We start from the raw sequence: 27,289 nt of genomic DNA on the forward strand, positions 1-27,289 counted from the left end.
CTATGTTTGCATCTCATGGCTGCAAGAAGTCGGCAAGAAGTCTGTGAAAGATCTGCGAAAAATCTGCAAAAAGTCTGCATCAAGGCTCTTGATTGCGCAGACTTTGCTGAAATACGGATACACATTCCAGCTAATAAAAGCTCAGCTAATACAAGCTCGACTCATTTATTTCACAGTCACCCAAACATGATTAGCTTTGTTGTGAAGTTAAGTTGTTTCATATAAGGGACTTGTCTGATGAACTTGTCATTATTTTGGTGAAACTTCAAAATCCCTTAATCATCAATGTTTACAAAGTCTCGGGGTCTGGGGGTCAAATACCACCATTATCATGACTATTAGCCAATCAGAATATTGGCGGGACTTGGTGTTGTCGCATGTGGTGGTGGTTTAGATTAAAAACCAGCACCCTCCCAACCCACTTTCTATGTTATTATATACTCACCGGCAAAAGAAACGTGAATACCATACACGTTTGTTAATATATGAAGACTTATTCATATTCAAGAGATATCAGATTGGTTTGATGCACAAACGAACATACTGGTACATTGTGTGAATTGATGATCATGAATGCTATCACATGTGACATAGTAGATACATGACTCGAGGTGTACCATTTGTCTCGTGCACGATTTAAGGATACAGTTTGGAAACCACATGCAGCGTATTGTGATAAGAATAAAGACACTCTGTGGTAACACTTGACTGATTGTTAGTTTTTTGTCATTAATTGGTACACATTGGAAACATCTCTTCTCAACTTACATACTTCTCTACATGTTCCTATTGTTCGTTTATACCCGTGAAGATTGCGGGGAAGAATAGGTCTTCAGCAACCCATGCTTGCCGTAAAAGGCAACTATCTCATCGTAAAAGGCGACTAACGTGATCGAGTGATCAGGCTCGCAGACTTGGTTGATGCATGTCATCGATCCCAATTGCGTGGATCGATGCTCATGATATTTATCACTGGATTGTCTGGTCCATACTCGATTATTTACAGACCGCCGTCATATAGCTGGAATATTGCTGACTGCGGCATTAAACAACAAACCAACCAACCAAATCCTATTGTTCGCATTTCTTTTGGCAGTGAGTATATTTAATATCTAATTTCTGTATTATGTCTGTGGGAGTCTCAGTCAAGGGGAGTTGTCAGGCTGTGTGAGGCATCCCTCCTACATTAAGCCTGTTAGTTACTTATTACCATACCTATGTGTCATATATCTGTCCATGACCCATGGGGGTTCCTTGAATTTTGTATTCTATTGTTCTGCTGCTTGTGACCCGTGAAGATCCGGGGTAGAATACGTCTTCAGCAACCCATGCTTGCCCTAAGAGGCGACTAAAGGGATCGGGTGGTCAGGCTTATGTCAATCACTTGATTGTCTGGTCCAGACTCAGTTATGTACAGATGGCCATCATATAGGTGGAATATTCCTGAGTGCTGCTTTAAACAACAAACAAACTTAGACATGTGTGAGTTGTGATTAAAGATATATAACCACAGGATGAGTGAGTGAGTGAGTGAGTTGGGTTTTAACGCCGCTTTTAACAGTATTCCAGTTATATCGCTGCGTGTCACCCTAATGTGGGAGGAAAGCCCGAAGTGATGCAGGTCTCAAGACGTTTACCACTTCGGTGAAACCCACGAGCACGGGTATGGTGCTGACAAACCTAGAAACATAATTGGGGTGAACTGGGATTCAAACCCACAATCATAGGTTTCTGGCGTGCCCAAGGGACGCAACTCTGCACAGCGAATTGCGGCGCCTTAGACGACTGGGCCACCCGTGCCCACCCTCACAGGATGATAGCCCTGGAGAGCATCATGTTTGTGTCGCAGCTGTTCATGAGGTATGTGTTACATCAGAAATTATTAGTGTCCAGAAATAATATTTCTTGACAAAGTTTAACTGCAATGAACTATGAAGTACTGGACAAAGCCTTTGCAAATAAACCCAAATACTGCTTGTTAGCCGCTGTGGTAAATAGTGAAATGTTTTGAAAATAGTTATAACGGCATCAGTTCTACACCGTAACCCCGACTGCTTTTTGAGCAGAATGCTGTCTTGAAGGAAGGACAGAAACAATTGAACCACAAGGTGTATTATCTCCACATGAACAGAACACATCAAATTAGTCTTCAAGTTTCTGTCAAAACAGCAAATCTGATGAATCTCTCCCACAAGAACTGAACACCCTCATCTGCCTCCATGAAAACGTCAGTTTTGCAACCTCTCTATGAATATGGGACAAGTCTTCTGATGCTTCCGAAGGTTCCTTGCATACACGTAACTCTTCCCACAAACACAGTAACAGGCCTGGTTCTCGTGGGCTGCGGCCTTGTGTCTCTTCAGATCGTCTGTCCGGGCAAAGCCCTTCCCGCATTCACAGGTGAAACACAGCTTCCTGTGGACTTGGTCAACATGTCGCCGGCAGCTCTGGACAGAGCTGAATGTCTTGCCACACTCTGTGCACTGAGGAGTGCCTGGCCACTCGATGCCTGGAGGGTTTGAATGGGACTCGGATAGCCTAAACATGTCTGCCTCCAGTAACTTTCCTTGTGTGTCAAAAGGTCTAATAGGAATCTGAACTGAGTATTCGGCCAGAATCCCACCTTGGCCTGAAAGTAACAAAAAATCCATTTGACATGATAATGCTGAATCACTGCAGGTGACCATCCTGCTACCTCGGTTACCTCCTGCTACCTCTGTAAACAACCTGCTACCTCGGTTAACAACCTGCTACCTCTGTAAACAACCTGCTACTTCGGTTAACAACCTGCTACCTCGGTTACGTCCTTCTACGTTGGTTACGTCCTGCTACCTCCGTTAACAACCTGCTACCTCCGTTAACCTGCTACCTCGGTTACGTCCTGCTACCTCGGGTAACAACCTGCTACCTCTGTTAACAACCAGCTACCTCAGTTACGTCCTGCTACCTCTGTAAACAACCTGCTACCTCTGTTAACAACCTGCTACCTCGGTTACGTCCTGCTACCTCGGTTACGTCCTGCTACCTCGGTTAACAACCTGCTACCTCGGTTAACAACCTGCTACCTCGGTTACGTCCTGCTACCTCGGTTAACAACCTGCTACCTCGGTTAACAACCTGCTACCTCGGTTACGTCCTGCTACCTTGGTAAACAACCTGCTATTGACCGAAACATTAACATGACTCTCACATGTATACGTATCTAGTTTCATGTGAAACTATGTGCCTTCACACCCACTCGTCACACAAGTACCGTCTAGTGCATGCTGACAGCAGAAGATGACCATCACGTAAACATCAACTCTCAACAAAGTTCCTATCATAACTTCAAGAAATAACAAAACATCAGACTGCAGACTTGGCAAAAAAATATGTCCTACGTCCTAGCAACATGACTGATGATTGCATTATTTTGTGTATTTGTTGATTAACGCCACTCACCAACATTCCAGCATCATGACAGAAGCTTGTGAACAGTCAGTACGGTACAAACTAGCAATTGATGTTATGAGCAGCAAACCATGGGGTACCATTAATGACTGACTGCTGACCTTTCCAAAAGACAAACATTACAAAGTTATCGACCATGGTGTTAGCTGAACTTGCTGCTTCTCTGTCCAACAGTCTTACACATAGATAACGGCCAGCCACAGGCTGAGGACATTGCAGACTGTCAGCCCTGCACTGTGTCTGTCCAACAGTCTTACACATAGATGACGGCCAGCCACAGGCTGAGGACATTGCAGACTGTCAGCCCTGCACTGTGTCTGTCCAACAGTCTTACACATAGATGACGGCCAGCCACAGGCTGAGGACATTGCAGACTGTCAGCCCTGCACTGTGTCTGTCCAACAGTCTTATACATAGATGACGGCCAGCCACAGGCTGACGACATTGCAGACTGTCAGCCCTGCACTGTGTCTCTGTCCAACAGTCTTACACACAGATGACTGCCAGCCACAGGCTGAGGACATTTCAGACTGTCCGTCCTGCATTGCGTCTGTCCAACAGTCTTACACATAGATGACGGCCAGCCACAGGCTGAGGACATTGCAGACTGTCAGCCCTGAACTGCGTCTCTCTCCAACAGTCTTACACATAGATGACCGCAAGGCTTAGGACATTGCCCTTCAAATTGACCTCTTTGTCAGAAACACTGATACTGAAAGCAGCCTAGGCTATGTTCTGTTGAGCAGCAGCACACCCTTCTGCCAAATGCCTTCTCAATCCTCGCTGGTACCGATACACCTTTCCACACAAACACGAATGGGTAATGTTCTGATGGATCGACTGCATGTGGATGCGTTTGCTTACAAGCTGAGTGAACGTTTTGCCACACTCCTCACACTGAATAGGTTTGCCACTTTTGTTGGGCGTGTCATTCCTGGTGTGGGGATAGTAAACTGATCTTTCACTTTGACTTAATGCCTTAGATTGGCGTGATTCTGTTGGTAGATAATTCCATTGCTCTCCTGGACTTTGTGACAGGGGTTGGCTCGAACTCAGATAATAGGGATTGTCTGAAACAGACAAAAAAATAAATTCTATTCCCGCTTTGTGTGGGTTGAAGTAACAATGGCGTATGCCCTTACCACAAATCAATGGTATGCAATTATCAAACAAATTCAAATTTTGGAACTTAATCTATTTCAAGGATAAAGAAAAAAACTTTCATTAAAAAGTTTTATTCAAATAGACAAGGAAACTGTTCCAAGGATCTAGTTGCCCTTCAAGAACCAAGGAAAACTACATAAAACTGACGGACAGAAAGGGGGTCAACAGTCTGCAATTTGGGCCACTGGTCCAAATATTGTCTTGTGACATCTTCCTCTAGTATGTGAGTGAGTACGGCTTCACAAGACCAGAAATAGCCAGCAAGCATTGTATTCGAAGGCATTCAAATCCAGGCCTTGAAAACAAAACAATCGAATGTTTCAACCACGAGGCTACCCCCTGTCCAAAGAGTGATGAGAAAAGACTCAACAGTTGTCAACCAAGTGAGAGGAAGTGAGTCTGTGTATAACTATCACAGTCAAATAAGCCCTACATGGAGCATACCCTTTGTGGAAACCCTCCATGCCGGATGTTGTCGAGTAGATGGCTGCAAGACTGTGGCACATGGCGCACCGTAGTTCTGATGTGCTCATGCCGTATTTTTAGGCCGCCTCCATCGTCTAGTGGTAGAGTGTCTGCCTCGAAAGCGGAAGGTCGGGTCGATCCCCGGCTGAGTCATACCAAAAGACATTAAAAGATGGTACTTGTTGCTACCCTGCCTGGCTGTTGGCATTAAGAGGCTAAAACAAGGAGAGTCAGCACAGACTCAGTATTCTGTGCCCGAGTGGGGTATTCATGTCAAATTGTGTGCACACACGCAACCTTCCAACCACCCACAACGTTAAACCCATTTTACCACTCCTCACCTCTGTACAGTGGCAACACCTCAAACACTGTTTACAACCCACAGTTGACAATGATTATTGATCTCTTATATCAAATCCTCTTCCTAATCCCATCTCATTGGGTAGCAGAGACCTACCCTGCCCTGGAAACTAGTGTATGTATCGTTGAGAAGATAGATGATGATTTCCCTTGTACTTCTCTGTGCAGGACTTAACCTAACTATAACCATCTCATCTGAGACCTGCACTGCAAAAATATAAACATAATTTACTTTCTAAACTGCTCCAAATGTGGTAAACAATATGTAGGAGAAACAAAACGTCACTTCAGCATCAGACTCAAAGAACACTTTGCTGACATCAACCACCTAAGGGAAAAACCTGTCGCCAAGCATTTGGACTCAGTGGGACACTCTACTAGAGACCTACATTACCAAATCATACAGCAGTTTAAAACGGACCCTTGAGTCAGACCAGCTAAACACCGATCCACTGAACTAAAATGGATCTTTGATCTCAAATTCAGCCACCCACAAGGTATGAACAACAAGATCTAATCCTGGCGTTCCCCTCAACCCTTCCATTGTCTTATACCTAACCATAAGCATGTTCTGAGGCCTGCACTTACAACTATAGTAGCAAGAAGGCTATAATGAAGATCTAAAGACATCTCTCTTGGCAGCAGGTACTGGATTGTGCTGTAACTACATAAGAAATAAGAAGGAAATAAAGAACTTAATACACCTCTTGGTACAGAATTGAAATATTTTAAACAACCGTTTAATTGTATTGAATCATTAATTTTCACACTTTCTCAAAGGAAGAAAGTGAGCTCTACTTTGGTCAACAATATCAAGACGTGATAAATTTAACTCAATTTTGCATTCGCCAATATACTTCCAGTATGTGCCTACTCCTCCCTGAGGATGAAATCAAAATGAAAATGTATTCCCAAGTGCAATGCAGCCGAGTTTGAAACTTGTCAATCCATTTCAGTGCATGTTTCACATACAGCAAACAAGTCGAGCTGGGAAGTCAATGCGTCAAGAGATATTTATTTATAACCAACATGACAAATTCTCAGCTAACTAATGACCTAAACAGTTAATGGACACAACATGGCTGCCGTCCACCTTTTCATCCACAGTAATTGCTCAGAGGAGGTTCTCCTTGACCACCACGGTTATTGTTCTGACTTAGGGAGATCTCAAGTAGTTGTACACCTTCCCAAATACCAAGGATGTGAAGATTTCAACAAATCGAGCTCTTGGAAACAACATGGCCGCCTTCCACCTTTTCATCCACAGTAATTCCTCTGAGGAGGTTCTACCATCACAGACATCATTGCGTTGTGCCTCAACTAAACTCAGTGGAAATTATACACATTCCCACCAAATTCAGGCAAATTCAATAATTCCACAGTTCCTCAACTTTGTCGGTTTTCACCTTGTCATCAACACTGAAACCAGTGACGGTGCGTCATAACATATTTCTGAGGTAGAATAGGTCCTCAGCAACCAATGCTTGCTGTAAGAGGCGACTGTGCTTGTTGTATGAGGCGACTAATGGGATTGGTTGGTCAGGCTCGCTGACTTGGTTGATGCATGTCATTGATCCCAATTGCATGGTAAGAAGCTAATGATGTACAGACTCGATTATTTTCAGACCGCCGTCATATTGCTGAGTGGGCAGTAAACAACAAACAAACAAACAAACAAACAAACAAACAGAAATCCTCTCAAGACCGTCCCTCCTCAGCACCACAGCCATCTTGTTGTTTGTGTCTCCTCAGTGCTCGGCGGTACTTGTACACTTTCCCACACACGCATGGATACACAAGCTTCTGATGGACGGACTCAATGTGTATTTTCTTGTTGACTTGCTGTGTAAATGACTTCCCACATTCTTCACACTGGTGAAACGGACCACCAGCTCCTTTAAAGTAATCAGGGGGAAGGTCAGAAGGGTTTTCACCAATGGCATAAGCCACTGACTGCATAAGGTCAATGGTATGCTGCGGCTGGGATCCGAGCGGGTAGGTCCATGATGGATCAATCTGAGAAGTCCTACTCAACTGGCCGCTGGGTATCAGGGAGAAACCATTGTCTGAAAGGAACAGAAGAGGAAATCTAGTTCCATAAGCCTTCGGAAATATTATTATGCATGTAATGGGTGAATGTTCCTGGATGCTGTCATCTTGCTTACAAGTCTTCTGGATTCTCTCCTGATGCAATGTGCCAAATTCATTTCCACAAACATATTCCTTCACACAGCCCTATGTAAAATAGAGTAGTGTCTGCAGTGAGTGCAGAACCATCTGAATTTAACAAGGCTCATTGTGCAACACCAGGGACTTATCCAAGACTGTGGACTAAGTGCCTTTGGCAGGCATATTCAGAAGAAAAAAGAAGTTATTTTCCAAAATTCTGAGGTATTTATATGACCACTGTGGGAAATGAACGTAGGTCTTCTACAAGACCAACAAAGCTTCCATAAACACTAAATAAAAACATTAATCTAATCCTTCATGAAGAATTCAAGATATTTGATTAATGGAACATCACATGTTGCCCTCAAACCTGATGTGATGTGGCTTTGTTAGATCTTCACACAAAGGTTTGTTTGTTTGTTTGTATATTTGTTGTTTAACACCGCACTCAGCAATATTCCAGCTATACGACGGCGGTCTGTAAATAATCAAGTCGGGACCAGACAATCCAGTGATTGACATAATGAGCATCAACCCACGCAATTGGGACACGATAACATGCATCAACCAAGTCACGGAGCCTGACCACCCAATCCCGTTCGTCGCCTCTTACGACAAGCATAGTCACCTTTTACGGCAAGCATGGGTTGCTGAAGACCTATTCTACCCCGGATCTTCACATAGAGGGATTGTATTACTGTATCAATATTGCAGCTTTACGAGTCGCACAATCCAAGTCTCTGGTAGGATAAGAAACAATTCTTCAGGACGAGTGAATGTACTTTAAACAACCTTCAGTTCCTCGGACAAATCATCTGATCAGCGGTGTGATCATTTCCATACAGATCCATGCTAGAATTCAGTGGCATGGCGCATCAAGCGAAGCTGGTTTACCATAGGTCATGCCAGATTCCAACAACTTCATGGTTATGCAAAGATTTACTATACCATGATTAGATGTCTTGATTTGTTTATCATATGGACGTTGTTTCAGCCAACGATACTTAGAGACAACAAACTCATGTATCCTTTATCCTGGTTTATTCTTCTTGTTAAAAAAGGTACAAATTACATTAACATACCTCCATGTCAGAATGATGAGACCTGATTGGTCCACGTGATCTTGATAAAATACTATGTAAATAAATAAATTTCTCAGCGGGTGAACAAATCCCTTATACCCCACCATAAGCAGCACAGGCTGCACGTGGATTTCTGAGAGGCAGAATGAATCTCTTCTACCCCGCTTCCAAGCAAAAAGCTGCACGCTTTTTTTCCAAATCAATGAAAGTCACGTGACATAGCACAAGCTATCTACTTTGAATTTGTTTAAATTTATTTACAATGTCATATTTAAACATGTTAGTAAGATGAATTCGTTGTAGCAGGATCACGATGGGTACATGAGGCTCATGGTATAAAACCTAACGAAACAAGCATAAAACTTGCTGTACCCAACGTGAAAAATTATGACGCTGTTCAGTACAAATATTACTGGGATAAATAAATATACATATTTCTTGAAAAACAATTAATTCCATGTCCATACAGAGACAAGAGGAAATCACTTATTTCTTCTCCAACACAAAATATGGCCATAGATGGCATTATTAGTGTTCCATGATTTAAGTATGAATTGTTTGTTGAGTTATGCCACAGTCTGTATTCAAGCTATATCACAGCGCTCAGCAAACCCTCTCTGACCATGCACCATGGACCATGTTCAACCATTATATGTCACTGTAATCATTCATTCAAACTTGGATAGAACTAGACTGTAAGCATCCTGTATTGTACCTGGTTCATCAGTCTCTAAATTGTTGTCCTCTTTGTTTTGTTGGAAAGTCAGAAGCAGATCCAGGACCCAATCTCCATGACGATGATGAAGATAATCATCCAATTAAATCCAATAAAATACTTCAAGACCCGTTCATCAAACTGTTATAAGAATAAAAAATGTTGACAAGACTTCAGTGGCATTTGTGTGTGACACTTTCTCAAACACCCATTTGCTTGCTTCATGCCCCAAACTAAAAAAGCGGCATTTAATGTCATATCACTGAGTTCTCTGACCTAATCATGTTAATGTCTCCTATCAATCCGTAGATTTACCTATAGTCTATCAATCAATAAACACAAAAATCTGGCAACCAGTTACTTTAAAGATGTGCATGATTCTGACAAACAATCGTCTTGATCTGAACCTCCTCACTACTTATTGGTAGTGGTGGGACGATACACTGATGCATCGGTGGATCGCGATAATTAACTTCCAGATACAAGGATCAATCACAGTCGCACATTAAGAAAAGAAAAATCGATTCATACCTTAAATGATTACTTTAATGGCTTTTACACCAAACACTAATTAGTAGTGAAATTTAATAGTGTAAATATCTTAATACATTGTGCCATACTTGACACTGCCAAATTTAAATTGTCAGTGTGCCAGGTATTTGGCCAACCTGTCTATGAAAAAGATGGCTTACAGGGTTAGAAATTGGCACTAGTCCTGTAGTCCTTGCCAAACTGCCCAATAGTTAAGGTATCATAAGGACAAGTAGAAATTTGCCATTTTTAGGGGTTTTGCTATATGTTATCATTATGAGGACTAGTGGACTGAAACTGTTAGTTTCTACCGCTGGGCTTACGCACCACTGACAAGGGCACATACAAGTATCGTGATACTTATTGGATAATGAATCGTGATATGTATCGGACTGCACAGTTGGTGTATCATCCCAGGCCTACTTATTGGCCAGGAAGATGCTGCACCCCTTCTGATGCCTTGTCAAAGCATGTTTGTAGCTATAGTTCCTCCCACACGCACAGTAAAACTTGACTCTGTCGTGAATGGCAGTGACATGGTGCCACCGAGAGCCCACATTAGCGAACACCTTGTTACAGTGGGGACATGGGTAGCCCTGTCCTCTGGGGGTGACATTCTCAAGGAAAGTGAACAAGTTGTCGCTCAGCATTTGAGAGCCTTGGCTTACTGAGCTACCATCATAAGATCGGCCCATACCAATATCTGAAATTGATAAGAAAACAGTGTGCTAGTCCTGAGCTGTAACAATTTAATGTTCTCACAAGTCAACCAATATCAACAGTTATTTCAAAAGAAACAATTTACAATTATGTAGCAACATTTGCTATTTGTCATTTTCTGATTTGATGTTTTCAAATAATCTGCAAAATATTTCTTGAATTTTTGCACCTTCTCAAAGAATGTATTAGTGTGTGTTTGTTGTTTAACGCCGCACTCAGCAATATTCCAGCTATATGTGGGTGGTCAGTAAATAATGGAGTCTGGACCAGACAATTCAGTGACTGACATCATGAGCCATTATCCATGCAATTGGGATTGATGACATGCATCAACCAAGTCAGCGAGCCTGACCACCCGATCCCCGAATGTATAAGTGAAAACTCATGGTAGACTGATGAATTTCTTAACCATGAAGTAAAGTTGTATGGATAGTACACTGTGATGAATAGAGAGCCTCCAACAGATTGATGACCTTTGTGGTTGTGTGAAATGTGTGCTGTAGATGGTAACCTCCAACAGATTGATGACCTTTGTGGTTGTGTGAAACATGTGCTGTAGATGGTAACCTCCAACAGATTGATGACCTTTGTGGTTGTGTGAAACATGTGCTGTAGATGGTAACCTCCAACAGATTGATGACCTTTGTGGTTGTGTGAAACATGTGCTGTAGATGGTAACCTCCAACAGATTGATGACCTTTGTGGCTGTGTGAAACATGTGCTGTAGATGGTAACCTTCAACAGATTGATGACCTTTGTGGTTGTGTGAAATATGTGCTGTAGATGGTAACCTCCAACAGATTGATGACCTTTGTGGTTGTGTGAAACATGGGCTGTAGATGGTAACCTTTAACAGATTAATGACCTTCGTGGTTGTGTGAAACATGGGCTGTAGATGCAAACCTTTCACAAAACTGGTAGATAGGTGACAGACCAAAACTGCTCTGATCTAAATTGACAAGTATCTTAAACCTGCATGACTTTAAGCAGTCAGAACTGCTTTCCATAATAGGGTACTTTTGCTGTAGCCAATAAACTTGACAAACACAATAAAGTTATTCTGTGCTCAATAATTCTTTAATAAGGACTAATAACAGTGTCTCATATTACAAGTGACAATATTCATTTCGCTTTGTCCATCTGACCTGACCTATATTTCAGCAGGATACAATTGATTCGGACAATCCGGCTACTACTTCCATCTTCATGAGTCACTGACAGATAACAAATATTGCTTTCCCAATGTGGGGCGGTGAGGTAGCCTAGTGGTTAAAGCGTTTCGCTCGTCACGCCAAAGACCTGGGTGTTTCTTGCTGGTGTTCAATGCCATGATATAGCTAGAATTTGCTAAAAGTGGCATAAAACCATACTCCCTCACTCACTCACCAACATTGTAGGAAATAAACTTAATATATTCCAAGAAGGTATTTTGTGCTCTGTCATTCCTTCATGACCTTATTCTTGAAGTGCTTATCCTTCTGCTCTCGTACTACAGTGACACTGCCTAGTTAGTCAACACTGCCAACCCACCGACAACACTATCTTAGGCCTATTCCTTTTATCAGGGAGCAGGTGGCAACACATTGAAGAAACATGTCTTCTTGTGGAACAGGAGGCTTTGATGATATTTATATATCTTCCCACAAACACAGGGATACAGCCTTTTTTCATGTATAGCTTTGACATGGTTGCGTCTTGCCCCGTAACTGGCAAACACCTTGTCACAATGCGGGCAAAGCAGCCCTCCCAGAGATTGCTGGGCAGGCGGTGGTAGGTAGGGGGACAGAAAGGGAGTTCGGGAAGCATCGGTGACATTCTGAACACAACCGCCACCATCCCTGCCATAACCAACATCTGAAAATAACAAAAAATCTTCTTTCCATTCATTGTTGAACATTTTCGATCAAAAACATGCTCATCCAGCATTCGCAGTACGAAAAAGGGAAGAAAATGGATTGCAACGTCAATTTGGGGCCCTCTTGGAAAAAGCCTGCCCACTCAAAGAAAAGAATCTGGATACTGCAAAAGAGATAAGATCTCTTTTTTGCCCCTTGTTCCAATATACAACCTAAATAACCTGTGTGGCATTGGTGACAGAAATTGCCCAATAAAATCCACTATTTTAACTTGTACCATGTTACCAAGTTTTTTTAGGTGAAGAATTTACCTGCCTTTGCATGTGTTTGTGAAGGGTGCAAACGGTAGAGGGTTCTATGCACGCCTGTTCATGAACACCTTGTATCATCACTATCTGATAGTCGGAATCATAGAATTGACTCTGCTTTTAGCGATGGAAAGTGTTTTGTTGCATTTATCAACCTGTTTTAGACAGCATTTCACTTGTATCCCAGTGTGTAAGAAAGCCCAACGTGAGTTTGTCATTTGTCACTATAGATGAAGCGACATGTATGGATGACGTGAGGTGCAGGGATACACTGACATGTTCAGTCTCTTTCAACTGACCCCACACTGAACAGTAATAAACACGGCAGTAAACACAGCCACAGAGGACAGGAAAGACAGCAGTATTGTAGAGGTATTTATTTGTTCCTTGTAACAGCAGGAGATTAAACACATTGTTTGGACATAACACAGTTTGGGACTGGTCTCCATTTTCTCCCAAGTTTCATAAAATGAAAGGGATCATAGACACACAATTTGCATCTTGTCCAATTTAAATTACTTTCCCAATACCAGTCATGGGAGAGCAATAGAAAAAATACCAAATTATTATTTTCCCTTAGGACTAATAATCAATAGCTGACTCACAAAATCATAACAGATCATATATTCAAATTTTCAAAAAAAATTCAAAAACATCAAGAAATGTCCTACGTTCATAACTTTTCCCTAAATCATAAATAAGTAAAAAATAAGATTTGTTCCCAACAGTTATTGTCCAGAAGGTCAGCAGCGTTTCACAGTACTGTCACAAATAAGAATGGGAAATTGGACTGAAATTCTCTCAGATCACCAAATCTTGAAAACAATGGAAACAATTGTAACGTCAGGTCATCAATACATGCCCACATGAAAACGGTACAGAAATTAGAAAACGGTTAGAATTGGTCTTCCTATTGGTCGTATTGGCCACTAACTGGATTGGGTGGTCAGGATTCTGACTTGGCTGTTGATGTCATCGTATCCCAATTGCGTGCGATGCACATGATATCAATCACTGGACTGTCTGGTCCAGACCCGATTAGAGACCGCCGTCATATAGCTGAGTGTGGCGTTAAACAACAAACAAAACATTAAATGATACGCTGCCCTTCCTAAATCCTCCCTTCACTATTGACTCTAGTAGTTTAATATTCTCCACTAGTAGTCAAACACACATTGGGCAGGTCTTCCTGTGGTAAATCAGCCCTTGTTGGTAAGCATACACCTTTCCACAAACACATGCAAAAGACACCTTGTCATGGACTGTGTTAACATGGTTACGTCTAGCTCCTTGACTAGCAAAGACTCGTTCACACTTGGAACAAGGAAATGGTCTCCCACCCATAGCAACATTCGGCCTCCGAGGCTGTCTCGGTATAACAAAGCTACATTCAGAGTACGGGTTGAGGAAATAATTCTGATCTCGATCATTTCCAGCGTCATAATAGGTTCCATCTGAACTTTGCTGATTAAACCCCACAGATGTGCCGTACTCATCTGAAAGCAACAAAAAGCATTGGATTATGTTGCTTTCAGAGCTGTGTACGGAGAAGACAACAGTCGCAAGTCATCAGTGACCACACGATCTTCATTGTATACTTGTTTGTTTGTTTGTTGTTTCAGAAATATTCCAGCTATATGACGGCGGGCTGTAAATAATCGGGTCTGGACCAGACAATCCAGTGATTGACATCATGAGCATCGATCCACGTAATTGGGATGCGACGACGTGCATCAACCAAGTCAGCGAGCCTGACCACCCGATCCCGTTAGTCGCCTCTTATGACAACCATAGTCGCCTCTTACGACAACCATAGTTGCCTCTTACGACAACCATAGTCGCCTCTTACAACAAGCATGGGTTGCTGAAGACCAGTTCTAACACAATTCTAACTCCCTTAAGCGTCTGTGTCATGTACACATTGAACATGATTTCCGATGGTGCAGAATGCCCTGACGATAGGCATACACCTTCCCGCACACACATGTGAACTGCACTTTATCATGGATGGCTACAATATGATTGTGTCTTGCACCATGACTTGCAAAGACGCGGTCACATTTTCGACAAGGAAAGGATCTATGACCATGGGATTGAGAATGATAATCTTGATGACCCCTGTAGATATCCCCCTGCCCATGATGCCCTTGATGACCAACACTCTCGTAACCATGCCAACCTGAAAGTAACAAAAAGTGAAGTCTAGAAAAGTTGCTTTCAAGTATGCATGGCTGCCACATTATCCCACACAGCCAAATGTTTACCAAACTCATTAAAATCAGATCTTAGTGTTTGCTGAGGACATCCCATAAAAGGTCACATAAGAATGACCTTTCATCTGACCAATCAGAGAGTCTCTACTATAATGACAATGTGAAAGTCTGATGTGTTTTCTAATCATGCAACCCGGAAAAGGTTAAAACACAGCATCTCTCGGTTCGATGGGATCAATGTTTAAAACGGTAGAGACTTTCCACTGCCTGTGGGAAACATTGACATACAATCTCGGCCATCTATGAGACTTCCAGAATTTTCTTTTATTAAGTTTTCAAATTTTGAATCGAGAACTTTGTCAAAATATTTTTTAAATCTAAGTCAGCAATGGAAGTAGCCATTTTGAAATTAGTGCTGTACATCTTGATAAAGCTGCCTTCTGATTGGCTAATGGCAACTTCCGGTCAAAGGAAGGATAGGTCATTCTGGCATGATCTGTAATGGGATGTCCTCAGATCTTTGCATAGCAGCTGCGGGCACTAAGATCTGATTCTGAGACTGAATTTTACTTTGCAGGTATCACAGGGCATGATTTATGCAAGCTTTAAGTAGATATTAAACATAGATCAAGTTCTCAAGCAACTTTTGCATCCCATTCTAGCCTGGAATGCCCACAGGACTGTGGAATTTTTTTTAGAAAATCAATGGGAACTCTGTAACTTTGTGGAATGGGCATGTCATCAAGGCAGGGCATTAACCTAAGATAGAACGTTCAGAGTAAACATGGGAAGTATATATAACTCCAGCTGCACTGGCTACCTGTGAGACTCAGGATTGCGTTCAAGCTGATCATGTTTGTCTACAAATCGATCCATGGGTTATCCCCAGTATACCTCCAGGAACTCACTGCCCTTTACCAACCTGGACGAACAGTGAGATCTGCAAACCAACTACAGCTTGCTGTTCCACAAACCAGCAGAACAACATATGGCGACAGAACATTCCGAAAAGCAGGTGCAACTCTATGGAATGCACTGCCCATTGATGTCAGGGGATCTGAAGATGTCAACACCTTCAGATCAAAACTCAAGACCATCCTCTTCAAAAGAGCATACGACTGAGCGCTCTTGACCAAGGAGTATATCTGGATAAGTAGCGCTATATAAATGCTTTAATTGAATTTGAATTTGAATTCGATTTCCATCTCAGGTGCCCAGTTTGCTGGCCATGTACACTTGGCATGACTTGATGTGTTTGGACAGACTAGGCTGGTACTTGTACACACGTCCACACACACAGCCAAACGTCTTGTTCTGGTGCACAGCCTCAATATGGTACAGCCTCGCACTATAGGCGGTAAAAGTCTTGCTACATTCAGGGCAAGCAAATATCTTTTTAGCTGTGTTGTGGTGAGGCGAGCGAGCAAGCTCAAGCCCGAGAGACAGGTTAGATATGCTGTGGAGAGGATCCTGGTGCACGGTTGGAAGGTAATGGTTAAGGGAGGTTGGGAACATTAATGTGTCTTTGTATCCATGTATTGTGACAGCTCCTCTGGGATCTGAAATCAACAAAAAGGATCTCTTGTGATCGCTAAAGGGTTTGGCTTTAACTTCTAAACAACGCACACACATCATTACAAAACATGGAGCTTACAAATGTGGGATAGTTTTGGTTTGGGAATGACATCCATCTCCAAATGCATACTAATGCATTATGAGCCAGCACCTGCATGCATCTGACCACAAATCTAGTTACTCCTAACGTTTGCTTACAGTCTTTGTGTGTGGTTTGTTTGTTGCTTAATGCTGTACTCAGCACTATCCCATCCATATGGCTGCAGCCTGTAGGTAACAAAGTCTGGACTATGCCAACCAGTGACCGATATTATGAGCAACTACCCATGCTAGCTGATGTCGGGAATCGAACATGGGTCTTCGGCGTGACGAGCAAACGCTTTAACCACTAGGCTACCTGACCTCTCCAACTAGCAGACAGAACACTGCTCACAAAGTTGTGTGTCCCCATGACTTGATCATTAGCACAGTGTGCTTATCAAGGGATATATAAAAATCTGACCATAGACAGCTGTGTCAACTTGACTGAATAATGTTTGTGTTAACTTCCTCCCCATTTGATTGCTTGCAGCAGCAGAGATAGCTTTCACATACATGCTTTCAAAAGCTAGGAAAGAATTAAAATTAGGAAAGTGATGTAAGTGCAGAAAATGTTCAGATAATATGGATCCAGGGGCTTTACCTGCTTCAAATACTGTATTCGACGTAATAAGCGCCCGGGGCGCTCTCAAAATTAGAAATAGGGGGCTCTTATTAGAATATTATTTTGGTGAAAAAAAACATAGATGAAAGATAAATTTCGTGGTTTATGCTGACAGCCTGAAGTGTTTATATGCGACAGATATATTTTTCCAGAATTTAAATGCCCATAATTAAGGGTGTATATAACACACGAGTGCGTATTATACGCGAATAAATAAGTCCTTTGTACATTGATCAATCGGAAGGGATGCAAATTGGGCTTGTTTACTAGCCAATATATCAGCAAATATCGCCGTGGGCGCTTATTAGAGCGGGGCGCTTATTACGTCGAATTTGGTAGTCCAATTTCCCTGGCAAAATGAAAACAAATGCTTGGAGTCGCTTTACATCATGTTCAAGATTATTACACTTATACAGCAACATGCATGTGCACGTGTGTGTGTGTGTGTGTGTCTGCTTGTAATAGTCCGGATTGATGCCGATTTTGTAGTGCTAGCACACTGAGATACCATGCCGCAGTTTAACATGAATACCCCACTCAGACACAATATACTGACTCCGAGCCGACCAGTCCTTGTTTCAGCCCCTTAATGCCGAGCGCCAGACAGGGTAACAACAAGTACCATCTTTTTACATCTTTTGTCATGATCGGACCCCCGACATTCTGCTCTACTACTAGACCACAGAGGTGGTCGCAAATGCTAATCAATGGTGAACTGATACTTAAATATCTTCAGTGGTATTTTAGAATCTCTGGCATCAATAAGTCAGGGTTGGCATGGATTGCAACTTCTTCATAGTTCACATTACTGTACACGTACTGTTATCTTTTTCAGCCAATAATTTATCATTGTATTTTAGGAAACCACACGATCAATAACAGCTGGTAAAATCCATCATGAGCTCCTGCTGTTGTTGATGAAGATGCGAAAAAATAATGAAATATTCAAGTAACATGATCAACATCTTTATTGTATATAATTTATGAAATAATGAAATTATTTTCTTACATTCTCCAATATACTGGGGTACTTATCCAAGCTGTGAATCGGAATCATCCAAACCAGGATGGTCAATTTTTTTATTACAACTGTAGTGATGTTTCAATGAAGATATTAATATCGACGCCAAGCAAAATGAAATTTCTTGTTTAACGTAGCTGGGTGGGTAACCCGGGTACTCAGGTCAGGTGGGTACAGAGTAGGACCCGAGTACCCAAAGGACCACCTGGACCCATGACGTAAACATTTTCCCACTCAGCAATATTCCAGCTATATGGTGGCGGTCTTTAAATAATCAAGTCTGGACCAGACAATCCGGTGATTGACATGATGAGCATCAATCTACGCAATTGGGATTCGATGACTTCCCTCAACCAAGTCAGCGAGTCTGACCACTAGGGCTGCAAACGAATACACTATGAGGTGAAAACGATTTGTATCATGAATATGGGGTAACGAATACGAATACGAATATTAATTCACGAATACAACAAGTCAGCAGTTGATGTATTATTTGTGATATTCAGTGAAATATTAACATAATTTTTTTGACATGGTTTGTTAATTATAAATATATTATACATTTATATACTGCACTTATCCAGTTAGTAGTATCTTCTCAAATGCAACAAGGACCAGTGACCCCAATACTGTCAAATTAAAAATTATAAGAGTGTTGTCTTTGAAGAAATCTATGCATATATTATGTTCTAATGGATATTTTTAGGTACAGGGTATGTAAATGCACATACTTGCATATTCATAAATATTCGATTCTAATGGCAACGAATAACGAATTCAATTCATGAATGGATACGGTTCGATTCACCGAATACGCGAGTGAATCGTAACAGCCCTACTGACCACCCGATCCGGTTAGTCGTGAGGATTGAGCACATGGGACAGAAGTGGAGGGCGTGATCAAACAATCAGAAAGTACTGGATACAGTATGTTCACTTCCACTTGTCCCCATATTTTGGGAGGTCAATAAATACCTCAGCTGTACCCCTGATGACCTACAACTGCATGGTCATGCATGGCTTGCAGGATGGAGTGAGTGAGTGAGTTTTGGTTTTATGCCGCTTTTAGCAATATTCCAGCAATATCACGGTGGGGGACACCAGAAATGGGCTTCACATATTGGACCCATGTCGGGAATCGAACCCGGGTCTTAAGCGTGACGAGCGAACGCTTTAACCACTAGGCTATCCGACCGCCTACATGGCTTGCAGGATGGAAGGAGAATTTGATATCAACATCTAAACATCACAACAATTGTAATCAATAAGTTGATCATCCGTATTATCTTGTCATTCGTCAAATATTAAACTTCTACATGCCAAGATTTATCATGTAGTCTCTTATCCATCATAAACCAAAACATAATCCTTCCACATTCAAATGGTGGCATACAGAGGGAGCAGGGTTTTACGCGATGTACAAATGAGCATCCAGGACGTACAAATGTGCATCCAGGACGTACAAATGTAGAGAATGGACACAGAAAATAACATATACTGCATCCCTTGGGACGCACAATTACATTCATTGTACCTACAGCGCATCAATATCAGTTATGGGTGTCAATGATCAATGATTCATTCCAGGCTCTAGAGTAATTATCAAAAAGTACAGCATACTATACCATTACATTACTTTACAGGACCCCCATACTGCCTGTAGGGACCCTTACAATTCAGTATTGGGGATCCCCTGGAACCCTACTTTTGTAAGTCAAGGTAAAACCCTGCAAGCCTGTTACATTGCAATTTGATTCGTGGAATATCAACAGGTCAGATCTAGTGTGATCATAAGTTGGTTTAACGCTGCTTTGAACAGTATTCCCGTTATATCACGGCGTGTCAGCTTACTGTGGGAGGAAAGCCCAGTGTGATTCAAGTCTCAGACGTTTACCATTTTGAAGAAACCCATGATCACGGGTATGGTGCTGACAGACCTAGAAACATAATCAGGGCGAACCAGGATTCGAACCCACAATCATAGTTTCCTGGCGTGCCCAAGGGGTGTAACTCTGATCATAAAACCATAGTCCAGCTTGCTCCACGTCTTCCATCAAAATAAACATAGAAATAGTTCAGTATAATAAACATACAGCTATCAAAATTATTGCAAATAGATATAAAGTAACAGTTTCATAATTTATTCAATAAGGGCAGGATACAAAATGCCACATGCCACTGCAATCAGATTCATGTACAAGTTTGGCTTAATGCCACTTAGAATAGTAAATCTCACATCACGTCGTGGTTACACTTTGTGCCGTGGTTATTGCTAGAGAAAAGAATGAAGATTGGAGGTTAACCACACTTTCGGGTTGAGCCGATTCATTCCTATTAGCCATAAATACTGTATTTTCTTGAGTATCGTGCCCACCCAAGCATAATGCGCACCCCCCTCTAGCAGATTCAGTATTTTGGAAAAAACATTTTCTCGATTATTACGCTCAGAATAAAAATACATCGTACCCCTTTCACGAATTCCGATGATAAACGGATGATAAGAAACTTAATCAGTACAAATTTGAAATTTGAGATAAAAATCACCAGATATGTTGACATGGTATTTCTGCTGTTACATGCTCATGATAGTGTTTTTGCGAGGAGAAGAGAGAAAAAATACCTTCAAAACTAATTATGGCATGTATAATGTGCACCCCCTTCTACACAGCTGTGGTTTTTTTCGCAAAAAAAGTGAGCACTATACTCAAGAAAATATGGTCATCATGCCTTTGGAGAAACATTTTATGACTATCAAATAACATTATCTATCAACTAATCATGGAACATCATCAGATAAAACATATTTTTTTTAAAGGGATTCCAAAAAATTATCTCAATTCCACTCAAACTTGTGGTCATATATACATACCACCAAAAACTTGAAGAGAAAAGGATATTTTTCAATGTTACACAAAGTTGATCACTCATATGTATTTATAAATACCGTATTCGACGTAATAAGCACCCCGCTCTAATAAGCGCCCACGGCGATATTTGCCGATATATTTGCTAGTGAACAATCCCAAGTAGCACCCCTTCCGATTTATCAATGTACACAAGACTTATTTATTCGTGTATAATACGTACTCGTGTGTGATATGCATCCTTAATTATGGGCAATTAAATTCTGGATAAATATATCTGTCGTGTATAATACACACAGACTTTTATTTTGTATTATTTCAGGCTGTCAGCATAAACCACGAAATTAACAATCTTTCAACTCTTTTTTTTTTCTCCAAAATTTTATTCTAATATGAGCCCCCTATTTCAAATTTTTGAGAGTGCCCTAGGCGCTTATTACGTTGAATACGGTCATATAAAATATCCATGTATCCCATCAAATGGTGAGTCAAACAGTTACAGTATAGACAGACTGAACAAATTAGAGGTAGTATTAAGTCACATTTATCATATTCTACATCAGAATGATCTCTAAATGACTGACGGTCCGTCAACGTCAACATGACACAAAATCAGCCATTTCACAACTTGCCGATTCCCTTTGTGTTGCATACTGTTGAATGCCTCATTCAGCAAAATTTCAATTATGTCTACGGCATGTATATAATCGAGCCTTGATAAACTGGTGCATCCCCTATTGGCCTACGTCCCATATGGCCTAAAAAAACAGAAATGACCTTTCCCATTTGGCCTACCACAGATTATTTTTAACAACCTACACCCCTATTGACAAAAATGGTTTGTTTTGAGCTTAATTAGCTCTTGTTATTACACACAGGCTTCTTCTGTGAAGTTGATTAATGTAACTTTCTCACAATTAATTAATCCTTTTCTTATGTTCACAAGGATTGTATATAACTGGCTTCTTTGCCTAATGTGGCCAAATGGGAAGTAGGCCAATGGGGAGGACACCGATAAACCAGTGACTTATGAGCACTTTCCCCTGGAAGGTCCATTGGAGTACAACACGAAGAACTTCAAACTAAGTTATCTTTGGTTCAATTTGGCGATTTTTTAAAATTCTCAATTTTAGAGGGTTTTTTAAAAATTAGTACATATTAATGTTAAAATACAATGTAAAATTAAAAATAATTTATCTTCCTCATTTTTGGTCCTGTAATCAGTGAAATACAAGTCACCTTGACCAAGCCATCCCATAAGTGAGTGTGTGAGTATGGTTTTACGCCGCTTTTAGCAATATTCCAGCAATATCACGGCAGGTGATACCAGAAATGGGCTTCACTCATTGTACCCATGTCGGGAATCGAACCCGGGTCTTCAGCGTGACGAGCGAACGCTTTAACCACTAGGCTACCCCACCGCCCCAAGTGATGCTTGACACAACTTACTCCCTACCAACCTAATCTTGGGGCCAAAAATCCAGAGAAAAAAGTAAGACCTGATATGTCAGTTTGCCATCGCAAATGTTAGCAACACCTCCCACAACAATGGTAACCGATTTATGATTTTATTAGGAAACACAAATATAGATAAAAAGAAATCTGAATATCACTTTGTTAAAAATTCAGTTCTGCCAGTCAGGTTCTGGTCCATATGAATCAACACAGGGATCAATATGTGTCAAGTACAATCTTCGCAACACGACAGGAGTAAAACAAGATTGATTCTGTTATCAATCTGAGAAAAAATATGATGATTCGTACATCTCGGGTGGGTATCAGTAAAACACAGTACAACACTAATAGAATGTTTAAAGACTGTGTCTCAGGGTGCAGTTTTGGCTGAGTGAATGAGTTTGGTTGACCACCACTTGGAACAGAATTCGGTGTTCCCGCTGGCTTTTGAAACTGCCAGTCCTTGTGGACTAGGAACTCTAAAAATTACCAGCCCCCTCCCCCTAATTTTTGCCAGTCCCAACTTTCAACAACAACACAAAATGTATGAAAATTATTTGGTTTTAATTCTTTCAATTTCATGTTCAGTGCAAAGATGTCATCTCTGAGTGAGTGAGTGAGTGAGTATGGTTTTACGCCGCTTTTAGCAATATCCCAGCAACATCACGGCAGGGGACACCAGAAATGGGCTTCACACATTGTACCCATGTCGGGAATCGAACCTGGTCAGCGTGACGAGCAAACGCTTTAACCACTAGGCTACCCGACGGCCCTGTCATCTCTGAAGTAACTTAGTTAGATCCATACGTCATTCACACAAATTCAGTCACAATTTTCTCTTTGTTTTTTAATATTTCAAGACCAAGTCCCTTCAAATGGATATTTAACCTAGAAATAGACAAGGGGAAACCCTGATGGTAACAGAAAAGCTGACTTTGTTCGAAAAATGTACTTATATGAATTTCACCGATGTTTTGTTCAACAACAAAAAATTTATAGGTACTTTATTTGCCGGTCCACAGGGACTGGCAGTCACATGAATTACCAGTCCAAGCCGAATTTTACCGGTAAAAAACTGGTAATTACCGGTAAACGGGAACACTGACTATTACAGTTATATGAAGCCTGAAGTGATGAAGGAAGCTTTCCTCCTTGGTGACACCGACAAGCATGGGAATGGTGCAGACAAACCTTGATACACAACCTGGTAAATCTGAGATTCGAACCCACAATCTTAGGTTTCTGGTACACGGGGAGGAGAATGGATATTTTTTTTTTCAGTTGAAACTTATTTGCAATGGAGCGTGGTCCATAAATTGGGGGTGTTTGTGGGGGAAGCCATCAGATCTTAACAAATTTGTGGTCACTAAAATTCTCAAAGAAGATTCTCAACCCTGGGTACACTTAGCTAACGAAACTCTGCAGAACAAATTGCATGTCATCCTTAATATATTACAACCTCAAGCCTGGCCAACCTGGTACCCCATTTCCAACTCAACACTTCAAGAAGATGAAAAGGCAGTGAAAACAACCATCAAAAGAACAGGAACTTGCTTCACTTGACTCGAAACATCATCGATGCAATTGTGCAAGATATGCTTCACATGTTTTCTTGTGATAGGTCAGACTACGCCTATGAGAATACTGTTTTCCACACACACAATGATATGTGACTCCTTCATGGATAGCACTCTTGTGGTAATGAAGGCCAGACTCGTCACTGAAAGACTTGTCACACATATTACACTGAAATGGTTTGCTCTTTTTCTGAAAACCCTGGAGAATGTTCTCGACAAATTTTGCACCAAGAGGATCATAAACCGGTCTTGAAAATCCACTTTGAGAAGAACCCCACGAAGGGTTGGGGAAAGACGCAGGATTCCTACTACCAGAGAAACCTGAAACCAAGAAAAGAACCAGCTCAGTCACCTCAAGACGACTCTGACGCGACTCAACAAACGAAACACCGACTCACAATGCTATGCTGCAGACATGAATTTTATTAGTGAACATTTATGAAAACTTTCATTCTGGAAAAAATATGTAAATCTAATTGAGTTCAGACATGGCCCGACCTATTCTTCATGCAATTTTCTTGTAAATAACTGTCAAAAAGATCTCAATTTAATGCTTAATAAAAAACAAAGCATTTTTCTTCTCGTGACATTCAAGGAATATCCATCATTGTTTGTTGAAGATAATTAACCATAAGATCTCATTTCAGAAAGAACACTCAGTGAATTTTCCCTAATATCTGTTACTCAGTATCCACCAAGAACTTGACAACATCCTATTCAAGTTTCTATTGTTAGTTCAAGCAATTTGAGGCAACCATTGGACTTTTATGAGACATTTACAAGGAGTGAAATGCTAGCATTATATCATGAAAGCTGAAGATTACGAGTGATGGAAGTCATAAACATAGAACGCATTGTATAATACCAGTCAACCAAATCTGTTCAAGTCTGAGATACAAAGAAATCTTGAATGTGAGAACTTCCCAATTTCACCTTCAACACACCTGCTTAGCTGAGCATGAAGTATACCAACCAACACAATCGAGCTTGACAACCCAATCTATTCAGTAACTGTGGACCTGAAGTCTGCCTCTTAGTCATCCTGTCAAGAAATCTCAACCAGATCACAAACTCATCATCATCATATTCATCATCATCATCAGAAGAAGAAGAAGACCATTCACAGACACCAACTCTTCAAACATCATGGCCACCATTGGAACTCCAAAGGTTTTCTTAGCAGGGCCAACAGAACAAAAGCCTTTTCAAGGTAATCACCAGTCAGTTCATGAGCAAACACTGCCATATGTTTCCTGTACTTCAGAGGGGCACGGGTGGCCCAGTCGTCTAAACGCCGCTATTTGCTGTGCAGAGTTGCGTCCCTTGGGCACGCCAGAAACCTATGATTATGGGTTTGAATCCCGGTTCCCCGATTATGTTTCTAGGTTTGTCAGCACCATACCCGTGCTCGCGGGTTTCACCGAAGTGGTAAACGTCTGAGACCTGCATCACTTCGGGCTTTTCTCCCGCATTAAGCTGACACGCAGCGATATAACTGGGATACTGTTAAAAGCGGCGTTAAACCCAACTCACTCACTTACTCACTCCTGTACTTCAGTGTGGAAGACTGGCCAGGAATGCAGGACAGGTCTTTTGATGGAATGACATGCTGCTCCTGTGGACGTAAGTCTTCCCACAAGAACAGGTGAAAGTCACTTTTTCATGAACAGCTTTCTTGTGGGCATATAAACCTGTTCTGTGTGTGAACACTCTATGACACATTGGGCATGGCAATTGTTTCTTTTCTGGTGCGCATCTGAATGTGTTGAAAAAAGCTGGGAAATTCTGAGGTGAAAAACCTCCCTGAACGACACCCAATGCGGGCACAGAAATCTGGGAACTGTCATGTTTATCTGAAAGAAACAAAAATTGATATGGAAAATCTGGCCATATTGAATAGACTCATAACAACTTTAACATATCTACATAATTGACAACAAACTAAAAACTATCGTAAACCTGGGATTATGTTTAGGCATAAGGCAGTGGTTGTAGTGAGTGAGTGAGTTGGGTTTAACGCCGCTTTTAATAGTATTCCAGTTATATCACCGCCCGACAGCTTAATGTGGGAGGAAAGCCCGAAGTGATGCAGGTCTCAGACGTTTACCACTTCGGTGAAACCCACGAGCACAGGTATGGTGCTGACCAACCTAGAAACATGATTGGGGCGAACCGGGATTCGAACCCACAATCATAAGTGTCTGGAGTGCTCAAGGGACGCAACTCTGCACATCGAATTGCGGCGCCTTAGACGACAGGGCCACCCGTGCCCCCCATTGGTTGTAAGGCTAAAAAAGTCAATGTTGAGTACCGTCCATACTCCACAGAAGTTGTTCATCAAGTTGTGAGGCATGAGATGAGAAGCGAGGTGAAACGGGGGTTTAATGTTGCGTTTTAGATTATTGCACTAATAGAGGCACATGCATGTATGTGAGTGTGGCTGCTTGTTCTAGTCCGTACTAATGACAGTGTTATAGTGCTAGCATTCTGAGATACCATGCCGTAGTTTAACCTGGATACCTACTCTCCCACTGTACACAGACCCCAAGCCAGCCAGTCCTTGTATTACCGTAATCAACGTAATAAGCGCCCATGGCGATATTTGCTAATATATTGGCAAGTGAACAATCCCAATTAACACCCCTTCCGATTGATCAATGTACACAAGACTTATTTATTCGTGTATAATATGCACGCATGCGTTATATACACCCTAAATTATGAGCAATTAATTTCAGGAAAAATATATCTGTCGTATATAAACAGTTCAGGCCGTCAACATAAACCATGAAATTTATCTTTCAACTCTGTTTTTTCCACCAAAATAACATTCTAAAAAGAGCCCCCCATTTCTATTTTTGAGAGCGCCCTGGGCGCTTATTATGTCAAATACGTATCTCTTGTTGCCAAGAGGCCAGACAGGGTAACATTGGTTGGTTGGTTTGTTGTTTTACACTAAGCAATTTTCCAGCTATATGACGGCGGTCTGTAAATAATCGAGTCTGGAACAGACAATCCAGTGATTGACATCATGAGCATCAATCCACGCGATTGGAATCGA

At 41.4% G+C, this 27,289-nt stretch overlaps 1 protein-coding gene across 21 annotated transcripts in view; it reads right to left on the reverse strand.

The window, feature by feature from the left end:
- Window positions 1-27,289, reverse strand: part of LOC124129300 (zinc finger protein 8-like) — a 92,935-nt gene that overhangs the window by 40,517 nt on the left and 25,129 nt on the right. Inside the window, exon 2 of one of the 21 annotated variants that reach the window (XM_046492826.2) lies at window positions 2,071-2,629. The exons of 10 other annotated variants lie outside the window; for them this stretch is intronic. In XM_046492826.2, coding sequence (XP_046348782.1) covers window positions 2,229-2,629 — 401 coding nt within the window. In that variant the 3' untranslated portion in view covers window positions 2,071-2,228. Of the gene's footprint in view, window positions 1-2,070; window positions 2,630-2,682; window positions 4,521-7,103; window positions 7,506-10,153; window positions 10,640-10,664; window positions 12,511-13,383; window positions 14,317-14,599; window positions 15,000-16,009; window positions 16,593-23,678; window positions 24,550-25,696; window positions 26,082-27,289 lie in introns of those variants that run through there. 10 more of the 21 variants (XM_046492901.2, XM_046492841.2, XM_046492983.2 and 7 more) reach the window with 10 other exon arrangements.

The sequence above is a fragment of the Haliotis rufescens genome, unplaced genomic scaffold, assembly GCF_023055435.1.
Source record: "Haliotis rufescens isolate VD_foot unplaced genomic scaffold, xgHalRufe1.0.p SCAF_9, whole genome shotgun sequence".
In the NCBI taxonomy this organism is placed as follows: Eukaryota; Metazoa; Mollusca; class Gastropoda; order Lepetellida; family Haliotidae; genus Haliotis; species Haliotis rufescens.